Raw genomic sequence first — 15,921 nt, forward strand, 5'->3', positions numbered from 1 at the left:
TGTCATACAAATCATGGCTGGAGACAAATTCCACACATTTGATGAATTGGCTGCTGAGTATGTGAGGCAGGTCCTAAAAGGTTTTGACAAAGCTAATTCTGTAATTGAAGTATTTGATGGATATGACAACAGTAACTCTGTGAAACCTGCAGAAAGATGGCACCGGACAGGATCTAAAGTTGGATGCAAGAAATACTAACTGGTGGATGCCCTATTCCTGCATGGAAAAAGTTTCTAAACATGGCATCCAACAAGCAGTCACTTGTAAAATTCCTGTGTGACTATATGGTTCAAAATGCATCTGAGGCTGTAGGAGCATGTTCAACACAGATACTTCTTGCTGGAGGCTTTTCCATCACTGGTAGAGGCGTTGAAGAAGCCCAAGACTTGCGCAGTACTCAAGAGGAAGCAGACACAAGTATGCTTCTGCATGCTATATGTGCCAAAATGGCTTTTGGGTCCCTTGGTATTAAAGGAACTATAGTAATTAGGTCACCTGATACAGATGTTTTGGTCCTTGCTGTTCACTACTTTCCAAAAGTGGAACATACAGATAACATGTGGATTGAAACAGGCACCACGACCAGCCCAACTGACAAGCGTCGCTTCATACCTGTGCATGCAATTTGTGACACTCTCACGCCAGACTTTTGCAATGTACTTCCTGCTGTATGTGCATTAACAGGATGTGACGCTCTGTCATCCTTATTTGGTATTGAGAAAAAAAAAATCTGTGTTAAATGTTGTCAAAACAAAGGGAGCTTACTGCTTAGGAGATCTTGCCACACTGTGAGAGAGTGATGGACAAGCCACAATTTGTGCAGCAAAGAAGTTGGTAGCAATGCTGTATGACCACAGTGAGAAAGAAAGGAGACCCCTAGAGACCTGAATTGCTTGTGCCTCAGTCTAGCCATCATAAAGTACAAGTCACTGGCCAAACTCCCACCATGTGAGGTCAGGTTTGAAGAGCATGTCAAAAGAGCATCTTGGCAAACAAATATTCGGATGTCTTTGCTAATAGGTAAACCACATATTGACTTATCATTGCAACATGGATGGACAGATGTGGATGATGAACTACTTCCTACAGTCTTCAAGGGCCCAAGGGCATCTGAGCTTTTACAACTCCGTAGCTGTGCCTGTACCAGGAGAGGTTGCTGCACAATTAACTGTGTCTGTTGACAGAACAATCTTCCCTACATAGACCTGTGTATATACCAAGGCAATGAAGACTGTGGTAACTCGTGCACTCTCAGCGCAGATCATATGATGAACAAGATTATGATAATAATGTTGACTAGAAATGTCACCAGTGCTACTACATTTCAATGAGACCTGTACCTATTTATTATTAGATTTTGTTTTACCCTGTAGATTGTTGTTGGGATGCTTTAAGGTCACAAAGAAATCTAATTTTATGCCTTGAGATAATACATAGCTATATTAAACTAACAGAGAAATACAAGTATTTCAAAGTGGTCATTTTAACATGTTGATGGTGTCATTTCTTTTTCTTGTTTCTATGGTGATGGCACCATTTGACAGCTCTACATCATACCTCATCTTAAAGAAGACATCATAAGGTTTCAAATGATGTATGATGTGCATGTGTGTACAGAGAATACATTTAATCAATCAAATCTGTGGTGTCTGCTGATTGCCTGCTATAGGAACAGATTGTTGGAGGTACACCACTTCCTATAATATACATGGGTAAAGGGCTTTTTTAGCAATACTGCATATAGTTTTGTATCACTACAATACTACATAGAGTCTTATTTCCTGCAAAGAATGCCAGTAACATACCAATATTGTTCTGTAATACATTATGTTCAGGTAAGATTGCTAATGCAAAAAATAAAAACCAGCAACAGAAATTATAGTTATAAAAGGGAAATAAAACTTAATGTTAAAACTTTGTGTTCAATAACACAGCTTTGGAAATTAAAATAAAAATACCAAATCCCTCCAAAATCATCTGTTTTTTTTTGGGGGGGGGGGGTATTAAACTTGTTTTTAGAGCTAGTCAGATAAGAAGAATATGTATTGTTCATAGATATGTTTCCAAAAATCTGACTTGCAATTCAGTTTGGCCATATTCAAGCCCTTTTTGTTTGTTTCTCCATCAATATTTAGACAACTAGCTTCTGTTTATGGAGGTGCTATTATTTGTCTGAACGCCTACATTCATGCCTGAGAAAAGAGATTCATTGTTGGCTACATGTTTATGAAGAGGGTGCTGGGCAACAGCAGCTGAGCCAGCGCTCTGGTCACTGTAACTAATTAATTACTCTAGAGTAGACCTCATTACGAAGAGCTGTGCCTAACTGATGGGCTGAGGAGAACGAAGAGGCTAATTAGCCCATCAGGCAGATGATACAAAAGGCACAGGAAGGAAGTGAGAGAGGGGAAGCAGAAAGAGTGAGTGTGTATGTACCCATGCATGCCCATGTGCTGTCTCTCAGAAGCGGAGGCCACTGTAGGTGTAAGGCTGTACAGTGTGTAAGGGTGGTGAAAGCAAATATTGCAAATAAATTGCAGGAGGTGTTTTACCAGTGAAAGATCTCTGAGCCGTTTGTGGGCTTGAACAGAGGCAGGAGCAAGCGAGCCAGACCACAATGTTATTTGCAAGTTGACTTTTTTTTTAATTCCCCCATTTACAAAATGTCAGTCATCCAGCCAAGAGTGAGAAAACAATACCATATAATGTAGGTGAATTTATTCTTAACCAAGAATGAATAAATCATAGGTTGCGGTTTATAAAATGGCTGTGTAAGGTTAGGGGGCTAAATCCACACTGAGGTGCTTAAATAAGTAGCTTGACCTCAGCAGGAGCTGCTGGGTGCTAAGTATCTTTGAAAATTAGGCCACTTATTTAGAGGCCTCAATATAGTTTTAGGAACTGAACTTCAGGTGTTCATTTTTATAGAGTTAATTCACAGACAACCCATAGTCTGTGAAATGATCCTATGAACACAGAAAAGTGGGGAAATACTTTGCAGTTTGTTTGCAAAAAGGAAAGAGGGATAAATCTGCCAAATACAAAGTTTGTTATGAATAACAAAATTCCCAGTTCCACTCATTTTCCACTGAACAAGCAGTGTTACAAATAATCAATAGATGGAGTTTAATAGTAAATAATTTGCACTGAAATTCTGAAATAAGTTTTAGTGTCAGTCAAGAGTCTTCAGCGGTATGCAAGAATGACAGAGTAATTCCTAGGAGTAGCATGAAGACATTCTCTTGCCATTTAGAAACCTAACTCCATGTTCAGCTTTGTAGGCTGGAGGTTTACTGTGTTTACAGAAAATCCTGCTGCTTGGGGAATTACAAACACAGATTTGATATAAAAGCCTGGCATCCAGAGAGCTTGGCATTTCATTTAAATCTGCATCAGGGTTGTGTAACTGCCAGAAACTTGGATGCTTTTATGTGTTGGAGGGGACTGGGTCTATGATTATGAGCAACCAAGGGACAGCAGTATGAGTGCTTTGCTCTCATCCAGTTCCAAACATCATCACATTTGGGCTCCCAAAGAGAAACAAATGAAAACTTGTCAAGAGGGGTAGCCAATGATTGAACCACATCCAAAGTTTTGCAAGTGATGTGCTGGGGCATAAAGAGGGAGGTAACAATGTAGAGATTATTTAAGAGGTTTTTTTTTAAATGTTGTCTCAAACTTTAGTTAACGGCTGACTCTTTCTCATCTGTTTGCAAGCAAACTGCAAATACAAAGTAGCTACAAACCTTGAACGGACATCTCAGAGTTTCCAGATATCTTTGCTAACTAAACAGCATTAGAAGGAATCTTCTGAATGTGCTGTTAACATAACTTATTGGAGCAGACTCTGGGCCACTGATAAGCCCTCTTTGTGCTGATACAGCAACAAAAAGGGATTTAAAGCCATCTTTAAGGCAGCCACTGATAATTCCCCGGCTGACGCTTCAGACTAGCCTACCACCAAGCCCAGTCTTGGTGCTAGACCTATACCCAATTCCTCCCAGCCTCCCTCCCTGGCACTAGTGCTACATAACTGGCACACTGCAGCCTGCTTTCTACCACCCCATCCATGAGACTCTTCCTCCTCCTCCTGTGGCTTATTTCCTATTACCTCCCTTAATTTATTCAATTATTTTTCTCTCAACAATATAAGAGCACCAATCCTAAGCTCTTGACATACCTTGGGCATCGTTGACAATCTTTTAAAAATACACCTATCAAGAGAACCATCCATCACCCCGATTGAATTAAATAACCAACAATAACATTGCTAAAAAAAAAATTAATCAACCTCCCCCCTACACACGCCATCAAAATCCCACCCTATTCCTTCCCATTTCCAGCCATCTCTTACCAAGCAAGGAATAAAAGATGGACCTTGTAGTGTGTATTGAAGGCTAACAAACTTTGGTGTCTATGGACCTGGGAAAGGAGTGAGTTTCAAAGATCCAGGGCCCTCTTGCTATCCCGCTCAGCAATCTGCACAAACCCACAGCCTTAATCTCCTTCACCAAGACATTTCACAGCTAACTGCTCCATTCCCAACCCTTGAGACTCCGACTCATATTCAGAATTGGATAGATAACAGTACTCAGCATCTGGTTGATCCCAAAAATGTGGAGACATCACCTCTGATTTTGCAAGATCTGTTGGATCATCATTTACAACTGGTTTCACGTTACACAGCCTTAACAACATTGTACAGTGCAAAACAAAGTGCACACAAGGGCCAAGTATGCACTTCTAATTTTCTTTCTATCCTTGGGAACACACGGGGCCTGGGAATTTTTTGGTTTTTAAATTGGCTCACAAGACCTGAAGCAAGTCCAAGTTGTCCTGAACTCACTCAGCTTTGGCCTGAATCCATTATTTGCAAGATTGTTTCTTTCGAGATTAAGGAAGTTGGAAGATAACTATGTATCTATATTTTTAAAACCACCTTAAACCTACTAGATTAGTCTCAAGTGTCTTGATGTTTGTTTTGGTACGTACCGTCAGTGCGTACAGGAGACCCAGGCCCAGAAGTCCAGAATCAGACCCGTGGGTGATGGACGTAACAGCTGCAGTGAGAACTATGCAAGCACCCAAATAGTCCTAAGAAGGAAGGAAGAGAAAAAAAAGACAGATCCTATAATACAAGTTGGATAAAAAGTCCAATGACAAAATAAAGCCTTATAATATCACAAAGCATCTTCTATACTTCCCTTGCCCTCAGTTCAGATATTTAAGGTTTCAGAAGGGACCAGTCATTTATAGTGCCCAACATGAGACACTTTGAAGGAGCCTGATATTCAGAGGAAAAGTGATCAGCACTTTCTGGAAAACAAACCCATTTAAGTGCCTCAAATTAGGCACCAAAAAGCAGACATCCAAAATGACTAGTCACTAAAACAACCTTCTTCTTTGAAAAATCCTTTCCATCAAAAAAATGACACTCACAGCACTGACACTCCCATTTGTCCCAACTCCCCAGCAGAGTTTTGATCCCAAACAGGAAGAAGTGCCAGAGACTCCATGAAGTCCACTAGGGACTTTGCTATTGCCATTAGTTGTATGTGGAAGTTGCTCAGTTACTAGAGTGATGGAGACCAGTATAAACCTCACAGATGGATGATGAAATAAAGGAGTTATTTTATATGCATCATTTTAGCCGAAGATTTTACTTGTCCCATTTGGAGATGAGAATACTTCACCCTAAAGGTGCAGTTTGCGTTCTGTTTTGTAGAACGCTAGCTATTTAAAGATGGATAAAAACCTGATTTTAAAAGAAACCTCAATCATCCTCTACATTTACTATCCAAATTTTGCATCTAATGTCAGGACTTCAGATAAAAATGATCAACTGTAGATTTCTAGGTACCTGATGTGATTTGTGGACACAGTCAGGTCACTGATACCTAATTTCTATAATTTGCCCCTGCAATTCTCCCATGCATTTCAGAGTCAGCATTTTTTCATCTGATTTTTCTCCTCTTTCCATCCAAGAATCTTTCCCTCTACGATTTGCAACGAATACTGCTCAATTAATCTGCTTGTAGGAAATGCTAAAGTGAAGATGATAGTAGCCTCTAACCCAATCTCTGTAGCAAGAAAGTGCATTAGATATACAGTACGCTTGGGTGTCCATCAGCTGTTGGAATAGGAGCTGTGCAGTCACTCTGAAACCCATACATCTCTGTGTGATAACAATGCCATTGGACACAGCCAAATTAGCTATTTCTTGGCAACACTGCATTCTTCCACATAGTATTTTAAAAAGAAAAGGAGTACTTGTGGCACCTTAGAGACTAACCAATTTATTTGAGCATGAGCTTTCGTGAGCTACAGCTCACTTCATCAGATGTTTACCGTGGAAACTGCAGCAGACTTTATATACACACAGAAATCATGAAACAATACCTCCTCCCACCCCACTGTCCTGCTGGTAATAGCTTATCTAAAGTGATCAACAGGTGGGCCATTTCCAGCACAAATCCAGGTTTTCTCACCCTCCACCCCCCCACACACAAATTCACTCTCCTGCTGGTGCTAGCCCATCCAAAGTGACAACTCTTTACATAATCAAGTCGGGCTATTTCCTGCATAGATCAAGGTTTTCTCACATCCCCCCCACCCCCATACACACACAAACTCACTCTCCTGCTGGTAATAGCTCATCTAAACTGACCATTCTCCAGGTTTAAATCCAAGTTAAACCAGAACATCTGGGGGGGGGGGGGTAGGAAAAAACAAGAGGAAACAGGCTACCTTGCATAATGACTTAGCCACTCCCAGTCTCTATTTAAGCCTAAATTAATAGTATCCAATTTGCAAATGAATTCCAATTCAGCAGTTTCTCGCTGGAGTCTGGATTTGAAGTTTTTTTGTTTTAAGATAGCGACCTTCATGTCTGTGATTGCGTGACCAGAGAGATTGAAGTGTTCTCCGACTGGTTTATGAATGTTATAATTCTTGACATCTGATTTGTGTCCATTTATTCTTTTACGTAGAGACTGTCCAGTTTGACCAATGTACATGGCAGAGGGGCATTGCTGGCACATGATGGCATAGATCACATTGGTGGATGTGCAGGTGAACGAGCCTCTGATAGTGTGGCTGATGTTATTAGGCCCTGTGATGGTGTCCCCTGAATAGATATGTGGGCACACCATCACAGGGCCTAATAACATCAGCCACACTATCAGAGGCTCGTTCACCTGCACATCCACCAATGTGATCTATGCCATCATGTGCCAGCAATGCCCCTCTGCCATGTACATTGGTCAAACTGGACAGTCTCTACGTAAAAGAATAAATGGACACAAATCAGATGTCAAGAATTAAACATTCATAAACCAGTCGGAGAACACTTCAATCTCTCTGGTCACGCAATCACAGACATGAAGGTCGCTATCTTAAAACAAAAAAACTTCAAATCCAGACTCCAGCGAGAAACTGCTGAATTGGAATTCATTTGCAAATTGGATACTATTAATTTAGGCTTAAATAGAGACTGGGAGTGGCTAAGTCATTATGCAAGGTAGCCTGTTTCCTCTTGTTTTTTCCTACCCCCCCCCCCCAGATGTTCTGGTTTAACTTGGATTTAAACCTGGAGAATGGTCAGTTTAGATGAGCTATTACCAGCAGGAGAGTGAGTTTGTGTGTGTATGGGGGTGGGGGGGATGTGAGAAAACCTTGATCTATGCAGGAAATAGCCCGACTTGATTATGTAAAGAGTTGTCACTTTGGATGGGCTAGCACCAGCAGGAGAGTGAATTTGTGTGTGGGGGGGTGGAGGGTGAGAAAACCTGGATTTGTGCTGGAAATGGCCCACCTGTTGATCACTTTAGATAAGCTATTACCAGCAGGACAGTGGGGTGGGAGGAGGTATTGTTTCATGATTTCTGTGTGTATATAAAGTCTGCTGCAGTTTCCACGGTAAACATCTGATGAAGTGAGCTGTAGCTCACGAAAGCTCATGCTCAAATAAATTGGTTAGTCTCTAAGGTGCCACAAGTACTCCTTTTCTTTTTGCGAATACAGACTAACATGGCTGTTCCTCTGAAACATAGTATTTTAAAAATCCCAAAGAGCTGATAGAAGAGAGATGTATTTTTGGAGAAAAAACAAGAAGTCCTTGTGGCACTTTAGAGACTAACAAATTTATTTGGACATAAGCTTTCATGGGCTAAAACCCACTTCAGCAGGTCCAACATCAGGAGATTTTTAGAAATTGCAACAGCTTATACCAGGGCTGGATTTTGCCCTTAAACTTCATCTTTCTTTTATTGGGTACAAATGGGGCATCACTGCAGTTCATTGACACTGTACAGGGCTGAACCCTGCGATCTTACTCAGAGCCAGATCCTGTCCAGAGTAGGAAATGGAGCAGAACTGTGCTGCCCCAAGGGAGTCCAAGGAGGCAGAATGCCACATGGAGATCTCAATATGCAGGTGAAGTGTACCTGACACTAAACCATTCCAAGGATGAAGCTTTGGCCCCAGTCTCTGGCACAGAGGGAAAGGACATGGGCCTGCCTACTCCTTGGCCCTTCTTTGAAATGCCGGGTGAGTAGGGAGGGAGCAATAATTCTGCCTGACCCTTGTGAAGATCGTAAACATGGAGGGAGGTTCCTTATGCCCCACTCACTGAGAACTTATATCAAGGCCAAGAATATGACTCTCTGTTTCGGGGTGTATTGCTGCCAAATCCCCAGCTCTCCCTTACTCAAGGCTCAGTTCTGCCATCTTTACTCAAGTCAAGCAGTATTTTACTCCACAAATGGCCCTATGGACTTTGGAAGGCATCCTGGCAGAATCAGGCTGTGAGGGAGATCCTCAGTCCTGGGTCCATCATTTGGGAAGTGCTTTGGGGTCCTGAGAGATGAAAGGTGACATAAAAACCAAAAGCAGAATTATTGCAAAGTTGGCAAAACTACCAAAGCCCCTTTGAAAATAGTTTCCACTTAGGCAGGGCCTCAGATGTTGCATGGTAGTAGAAGAATTTATTTCTGTGAACAGGTTTCAGAGTAACAGCCGTGTTAGTCTGTATTCGCAAAAAGAAAAGGAGTACTTGTGGCACCTTAGAGACTAACCAATTTATTAGAGCATAAGCTTTCGTGAGCTACAGCTCACTTCATCAGATGCATATCGTGGAAACTGCAGCAGACTTTATATATACACAGAGAATATGAACCAATACCTCCTCCCACCCCACTGTCCTGCTGGTAATAGCTTGGATTTAACTTGGATTTAAACTTGAAGAGTGGTCAGTTTGGATGAGCTATTACCAGCAGGAGAGTGAGTTTGTGTGTGTATGGGGGTGGGGGGGATGTGAGAAAACCTGGATTTGTGCAGGAAATAGCCCAACTTGATTGTCATGCACATTGTGTAAAGAGTTGTCACTTTGGATGGGCTATCACCAGCAGGAGAGTGAATTTGTGTGTGGGGGGTGGAGGGTGAGAAAACCTGGATTTGTGCTGGAAATGGCCCACCTGATGATCACTTTAGATAAGCTATTACCAGCAGGACAGTGGGGTGGGAGGAGGTATTGGTTCATATTCTCTGTGTATATATAAAGTCTGCTGCAGTTTCCACGATATGCATCTGATGAAGTGAGCTGTAGCTCACGAAAGCTTATGCTCTAATAAATTGGTTAGTCTCTAAGGTGCCACAAGTACTCCTTTTCTTTCTGTGAACAGAGAGTCTTATTTCAAAGTTATGTAGATATTTTCTGTTGCACTCTTTTCAGAACAATCAACATCCCAACACCGAAGTATGAAGGAGCCTTGTATTTTCTTACTTCAAGCCAAGAAAGCCAAAAAATAAATAAAAAACCCTTCTGCTATAACATAAACAACCCTGAGCTATTTTAAGGATCACTGTACACAAAACTGTTATATCTCATTGTGAGATTAATTTAAACTATTATCTAGCCCTGTGCATCAGGCAAAGTCTCTGTTTGCTTCCAAGGTTTCAAAACCATAGCGGGGACTAAACTGTACGTACCGTCCTAACCTCCAGCCATCTGTTGGCAGCTGACAGAAACAAGTAGGCAATGTTGTTTGTGTCCGTCAGTTCCAGCATATGTTGTTTAAACCTGGCTTCATGCCTGCAGACAGCAAAGTGGTTACATTATAACACACACATGCACAAAAGTTTCAATTGTTCTAAAAAACCCGACAGCTTGCTGAACTTATTGTGTCTTTTACCAAACTTAGGACAAAATTCTCCCCTCAGAACCACACCTTACTCACACTAGGCAGTACCTTGTTCTACAAATGGTAGCACTGGGTTGGGTTGTGGGTCAGAGTGCATGTCTGTGAAGCATAGTAAGGGGGAGTGGGAACCCCTTTTACATCCCTGCATAGGTTAACCAGACCAGATGTGAAGCAGTAAGCAGGCATTATTTACCCACAACTACCCGCAAAATCAGGTGGATGGGGAAAGGAAAAGGCAGAGCCTTGGCTCCCCTCTCTCTCCCAAAATGCTAATCAACTGAGATAACCTAACAGCGAGTTACTACACCCTGGAGCAAGGGTGGAACAGAGATTTCATATTTCAGCCAAAATCTGACTGAGAAGCCAACTGCCTGAGTCCTTCAGCACAACCAGTGCCTTTCATGTATTGGGCTGATGGACACACCACCACCATTCAACCCTTTACCTCAGCCATTTCCTCAGACAGCCACAAAATGTCCGAAAAACTGAATAATAAATCATTTCTAAATTATAAAAGCGAATGCGTGTTTCAGCTTCCAGTTGGTTTTCCCTGCTGTGTAATAGTAATGATGTTTAGAAACCAGTAAAATACTCAATAAAAGGCTGGTAGATTATGTAAGCCTCACAACTACTCTTTGGGGGCATGTCCCCACTTGGTGTAAATTGGCCTAGTTCGACTGAATTCAAGGGATTTATCGTGATTTACTACAGCTCATCTGGCCCTTGGTGCTTGCCCAGCCTGGCAGCCATTTCTTGCTTCACATACTACTTAATCAAGTCCTAAGCATTATCACTTAAAGAAATAGCCAAATTTCACTCAACAGCTCATAAACTGTTTTACCACCGCAACCCCTCCAATTTCAAAATAATTGTATTTAAAAGTTCAGGACCTTGCGGTGAGAAGATCATAACATGGATGGCTGAAGGCCATCCTTGATGTTTCCCAGTTGTCCCAGTTTTTTTCTTGGTTATATTTCATATGTTTTGTAGATGTGGTGGGCAAAGAACCTTCTGTCATAGCAGTGAGTGGGAGGGTGAAAATACAGTGAATATTCTGTTAGTGTCTTTCTATTTGGCAGTAACCCCCCTGTTTTCCTAATGGAAACTCTGACACGCTCAATCTGCTTATTTTCATGCAAATCCAACTCATCTTCTGAACATTCCTAGACTTTTATCCTGTCAGATGACGAACAGGAAAGGTCACTGAAATCTCAATCTAATTTAACTGTGGTGCTTTGTGGTAAACTACTTGAGGGAGTTCATTGTTTCATCCTGGTACATAATGAACTCAGAAGGTAGGGGGTGACTAAAAAGATAATAAGTAAATATTAGCTTGCTGAGAAAGCCCTGAGACTCTGGAGATGGAAGGCTGGCTTGACGGGGATAAACAGATGAATGGAATGGAATGGCTTTGATTCTCACCAGGGGCTGTGGAAAATTCGAGTGACCAGATGTGATCCTTCCAACCTGATGCTTCCAGCTTCTCAAGGGCTGCCCCTTGCCCCCTGCCATTCCCAGCCCATTTTGGTTTTCTAAAATAAAAGGACTGATCCTGCCAGGTGCTGAACTCCTCTTGAAAGGCACTAAGCATGCGTACCTTCCATTGATGATAACATGAGGTGAGGGTACTCAGAAATGCTCAGGAGGCACTCAGCACATTGCAGCACTAGGTCCAAATTTTGGGTTAGCAGGTCATCCGGATGGATAAAACTTAGTATTTCATTTTGGATTTAGGGCTTTGGTCGCACTACCTAGCATCTCTTCTGCTGCGAACGCAACAGGACTTTTGCCAGTCCTGCAGCAACCCTCCCCATTTTTCTCCCAATCCACAGCCATGGCAGCAAGAACCTACAGTGAGTGATGGAACAGAGCCAGGAAACACCTCCATTTATTGTGGTGGTTAGAGGATCACTGGTCTCTCCCTGGCTGTGTGCTTGCTTGCCGAGCGCCTGCTCACTTGAAGTTTATAGTGTGGTCTGTTTGGGGGCTGTGTAAGCCTAGCAGCCTGCAAGGCAAGGCTGAGAGTTTTCTAAGGAGGCTCTGGCCTGCCATCCTTTGATCTCAAATCCCTTTAAGCTCTGTTCATGAGGGGGTAGGCTTAACTCAAGGGAAATGTAGCTGCTCAATGTGGAGCTGCAGTCAAAAGAGCTAACTGAACGTCAGGAACCATTAGGAAAGAGATAGACAATAAGACAGAAAATATCATAATGTCACTATATAAATCTATGGTACACCCATACCTTGAATACTGAGTGCAGTTCTGGTCATCCCATCTCAAAAAAAGATATATTAGAATTGGAAAAAAGTATGGAAAGGGGCAAAAATGATTAGGGGTATGGAACAGCTTCCATATGAGGAGATATTATTAAAAAGATTGGGACTGTTCGGCTTGGAAAGGAGGCTGAAGGGAGATATTGATAGAGGTCAATAAAAGATGTGGAGAAAGTGAATGGGGAAGTGTTATTTATCCCTTCACATAACACACAAACCAGGGGTCATCCAATGGAATTAATAGACAGCAGTTGTAAAATAAACATAAAGAAGTACTTCTTCACACAATGTATAGTCAACCAGTGGAACTCATTGCCAGGGGATGTTGTGAAGTATAACTGGGTTAAAAAAAGAATTAGATATGTTCATGGAGGATAGGTCCATCAGTGGCTATTAGGCTATATCTACACTGCGCAGCTTACAGCGGTACTGCTGTGCCACTAAAGTCTTGCCACTGTAAGGCACGCAGTGTGGTTGCTCTTTGTCAGCAGGAGACCTCTCTCCCGCCTACAATCTCCCACCAACAAAATTAAAGCACCCTCAACAAGGGGTGGTAGCTTTGTCAGTGGGAGAGTGCAGTCCGCATCGTTACTTGTCCACACCGTCACTTGTCATTGGTAAAACTTTTGTCGGTCAGGGGTGTGTTTTTTCATACCCTCAAGCGACAAAAGTTTTACCAATGAAAGTGCAGTGTAGACATACCCTTAGCCAAGATGGCCAGGGACACAATCCCATGCTTTGCGTGTCCCTACATCTCTGACTGCTGGAAGTTGCAACTGGATGACAAAGGGTGGATCACTCAATAAATTGCCCTGTTCTGTTCACTCCTTCTGAAACATCTGGCACCAGTCCCTGTCAGAAGAAAGGATACTGGGCTAGATGGACCATTGGTCTGATCCAGTATCGCTGTTCTTATGTTCACATAGGTTGGAGATCATGGTATTTTGAATCCCACCTACCCAAGTCAGTATTTTGGATGGAGCTCTCCTTAGCTTATCACCTTACCTGGTGGAAACAGATATACTGGGCCAAATTCTGCCTAAAGAATCTCAACTACAATGGAAGTATCTGGGCCAAATTCAGCAGTGATGGAAAAGGTGGTCTAGGTCAGTAGCTCTCAACCTTTGCAGACTGCTGTACCCCTTTCAGGAGTCTGATTTGTCTGGCGTACCCCCAAGTTTCACCGCACTTAAAAATTACTTGCTTACAAAATCGGACTTAAAAATACAAAAGTGTCACAGCACACTATTACTGAAAAATGCTGACTTTCTCTTTTTACCATATAATTATAAAATAAATCAATTGGAATATAAATATTGTACTAACATTTCAGAGTATAGGATTTAGAGCAGTATAAACAAGTCATTGTCTATATGAAATTTTAGTTTGTACTGACTTCACTACTGCATTTTATGTAGCCTGTTGTAAAACTAGGTAAATATCTAGATGAGTTGATGTACCCCCTGGAAGACCTCTGCATACTGCCAGGGTTTGTGAACCCCTTGTTGAGAACCACTGGTTTAGGTTACAGATTGGGTCTAATTTGGTCAAAAAGCATGTTTAAGTAGCAATAAATGCAATTGGCACTGATTTGGAATTCCATGGATGTGCAAAATGAGTACAACTTACACTAATTTTGGCAGTCCGTGATAATCAAGTTGGGATTTTGATGGGGTCACTCTGGATTTACACTAGGGCATTTGAGAGTAGAATTTAGCTAAGCACGTTTAATGGAAATTGGAAAACACATATATGCCTTGGAAAGTCTGAACAGTCCTCTTGGAATGAGGTTACATAGTCACTCATTTTCTGTGCCTCTTGTGTATATATTACAGTTTTCTGTCTTAAAAAGAAAAGAGGTCACGTTTCAAACAAAATGATGACATTTTTCTATTTTCCATTGATAAGACCAGTGGCAGTTTTTGTTAATGTCTTGTGCGTGGGAATGACTGCTAACATCATTCAGCTCCTCAAAGTGGCTGTATCTTTTATGATTCTGTGGCTTAATCTCATATGATAATTTAATAATCGTTTCATTATCCAGTCCAGCAGTGACCTTTTCTGCTTTCATGCACATTCTTGATCCCCTAGTGATCCATCTTTTCTTTTATGATTTAACATCTGCTGTTTGTTCTCTTATGATATGACTCACTTCTGGAGCACTTTTGAAGTAAATCCAATTGCAGAGCCAGTGTGCGAAGACATAGCTATCATAAATGTAAGACTTCCTGCCAAGAAAGTCTACAAACCCATAAAATTATCAGAGAGGAGTGATGGTCCAGTGGATAGGGCACTAGTCTGGGACTTAGAAGACCTGGCTTCAGTCCCCTGCACTACTACATACTTCCTTACAAGTCATCTTGTCTCTCTCTGTCTCCATTCCCCATCTGTAAAATGGGTATAATAATGCTTCCCTACCTTGCAGGGGTGTTTAATACATTAAAGAGTGTGAGGTGCTCAGATAATGGGTATCACATAAATACCTAAGGGCTTGTCTACACAGGGACACTCAGGAAAAATAATTTTCAACATTTTTAGTTTAATTCAATTTCAAAGTGAATTAGGCTAAATTGAATTAAGGCCACTTTAATTCTGAGTAAGAGTGTCCATACAAGGTTTTAATTAAGTTTAACTAATCCTCTTTAAATTCACATCTTTTGTTAATTCGGATTAGTTTTCATGAGCGTCCCTGTGTAAAGATGCCTGTAAGTAACTAGATGGATAGCTCATTCCATAAAGGGCATGATCCTGCAATGGGAGTTCCGGGTGTACACATAATGCAGGATCAGGACCCAAAATGTGAGCATTCCACGGAAAACAAAGGAATCTTGGCCACACATGATTTTCTGTTTGAACAAAACCTCTGAAAAGTTTAAGTGTCACACACTGAAAAAACCATCATTCCTAATTCCACAGAAGTCCCACAAGGATTGATACTGCAAATTAGATGGAGGTTTTAAAAATCTCTCCAGGGCACCCAGAGCCATGGATAGTTGCCATTCCATTAGTTGTGTAAATCAAAATAAACAAATTAAATAATATAAACGCTGAGTCCTCCTTTTGCAAGATGATTTAATTATGGCACAGCAAAGACAAATGATATGCCCAGCATCAAACACTGAATTAACAGTAGAGCCCAGCTTGCTCCTCGGTGACCTCACTTATCATGTTAGGCCTGTAGGGTTGCCAACCCTCCTGGTTTCACTGGGACTCGCCTGGAATTGGGCTCTATCTCCCAGAGCCTACTGACACCATAGTGGGAGATTTTAGGGGCTAAAATTCTGGCAGCGCAGTGGGGCTAAGGCAGGCTCCCTGCCTGCCCTGGCTCAGTGCCGCTCCCAGAAGCAGACAGCATGTCCCTGCGGCACCTGGGGGGCTGGGAACTGTGGCCAACGGGAGCTGCACGAGCAGTACCTGCAGGCAGGGGCAGTGCATGGAGCCCCCTGCCCC

General features: G+C 41.9%; 1 protein-coding gene across 8 annotated transcripts in view; it reads right to left on the reverse strand.

Annotated features, from left to right (window-relative positions):
- The window catches only part of ABCC9 (ATP binding cassette subfamily C member 9), a 136,167-nt gene that overhangs the window by 18,801 nt on the left and 101,445 nt on the right, over positions 1–15,921 (reverse strand). For all 8 annotated transcript variants that reach the window (XM_073318030.1, XM_073318019.1, XM_073318047.1 and 5 more), the window contains 2 exons: positions 9,989–10,091; positions 4,994–5,095 (listed from right to left, as the gene is read on the reverse strand). In XM_073318030.1, the coding sequence (XP_073174131.1) occupies positions 4,994–5,095; positions 9,989–10,091 (205 nt within the window). The remainder of the gene's footprint in view (positions 1–4,993; positions 5,096–9,988; positions 10,092–15,921) is intronic.

Source organism: Lepidochelys kempii, chromosome 1 (assembly GCF_965140265.1).
Source record: "Lepidochelys kempii isolate rLepKem1 chromosome 1, rLepKem1.hap2, whole genome shotgun sequence".
Classification (NCBI taxonomy): domain Eukaryota; kingdom Metazoa; phylum Chordata; order Testudines; family Cheloniidae; genus Lepidochelys; species Lepidochelys kempii.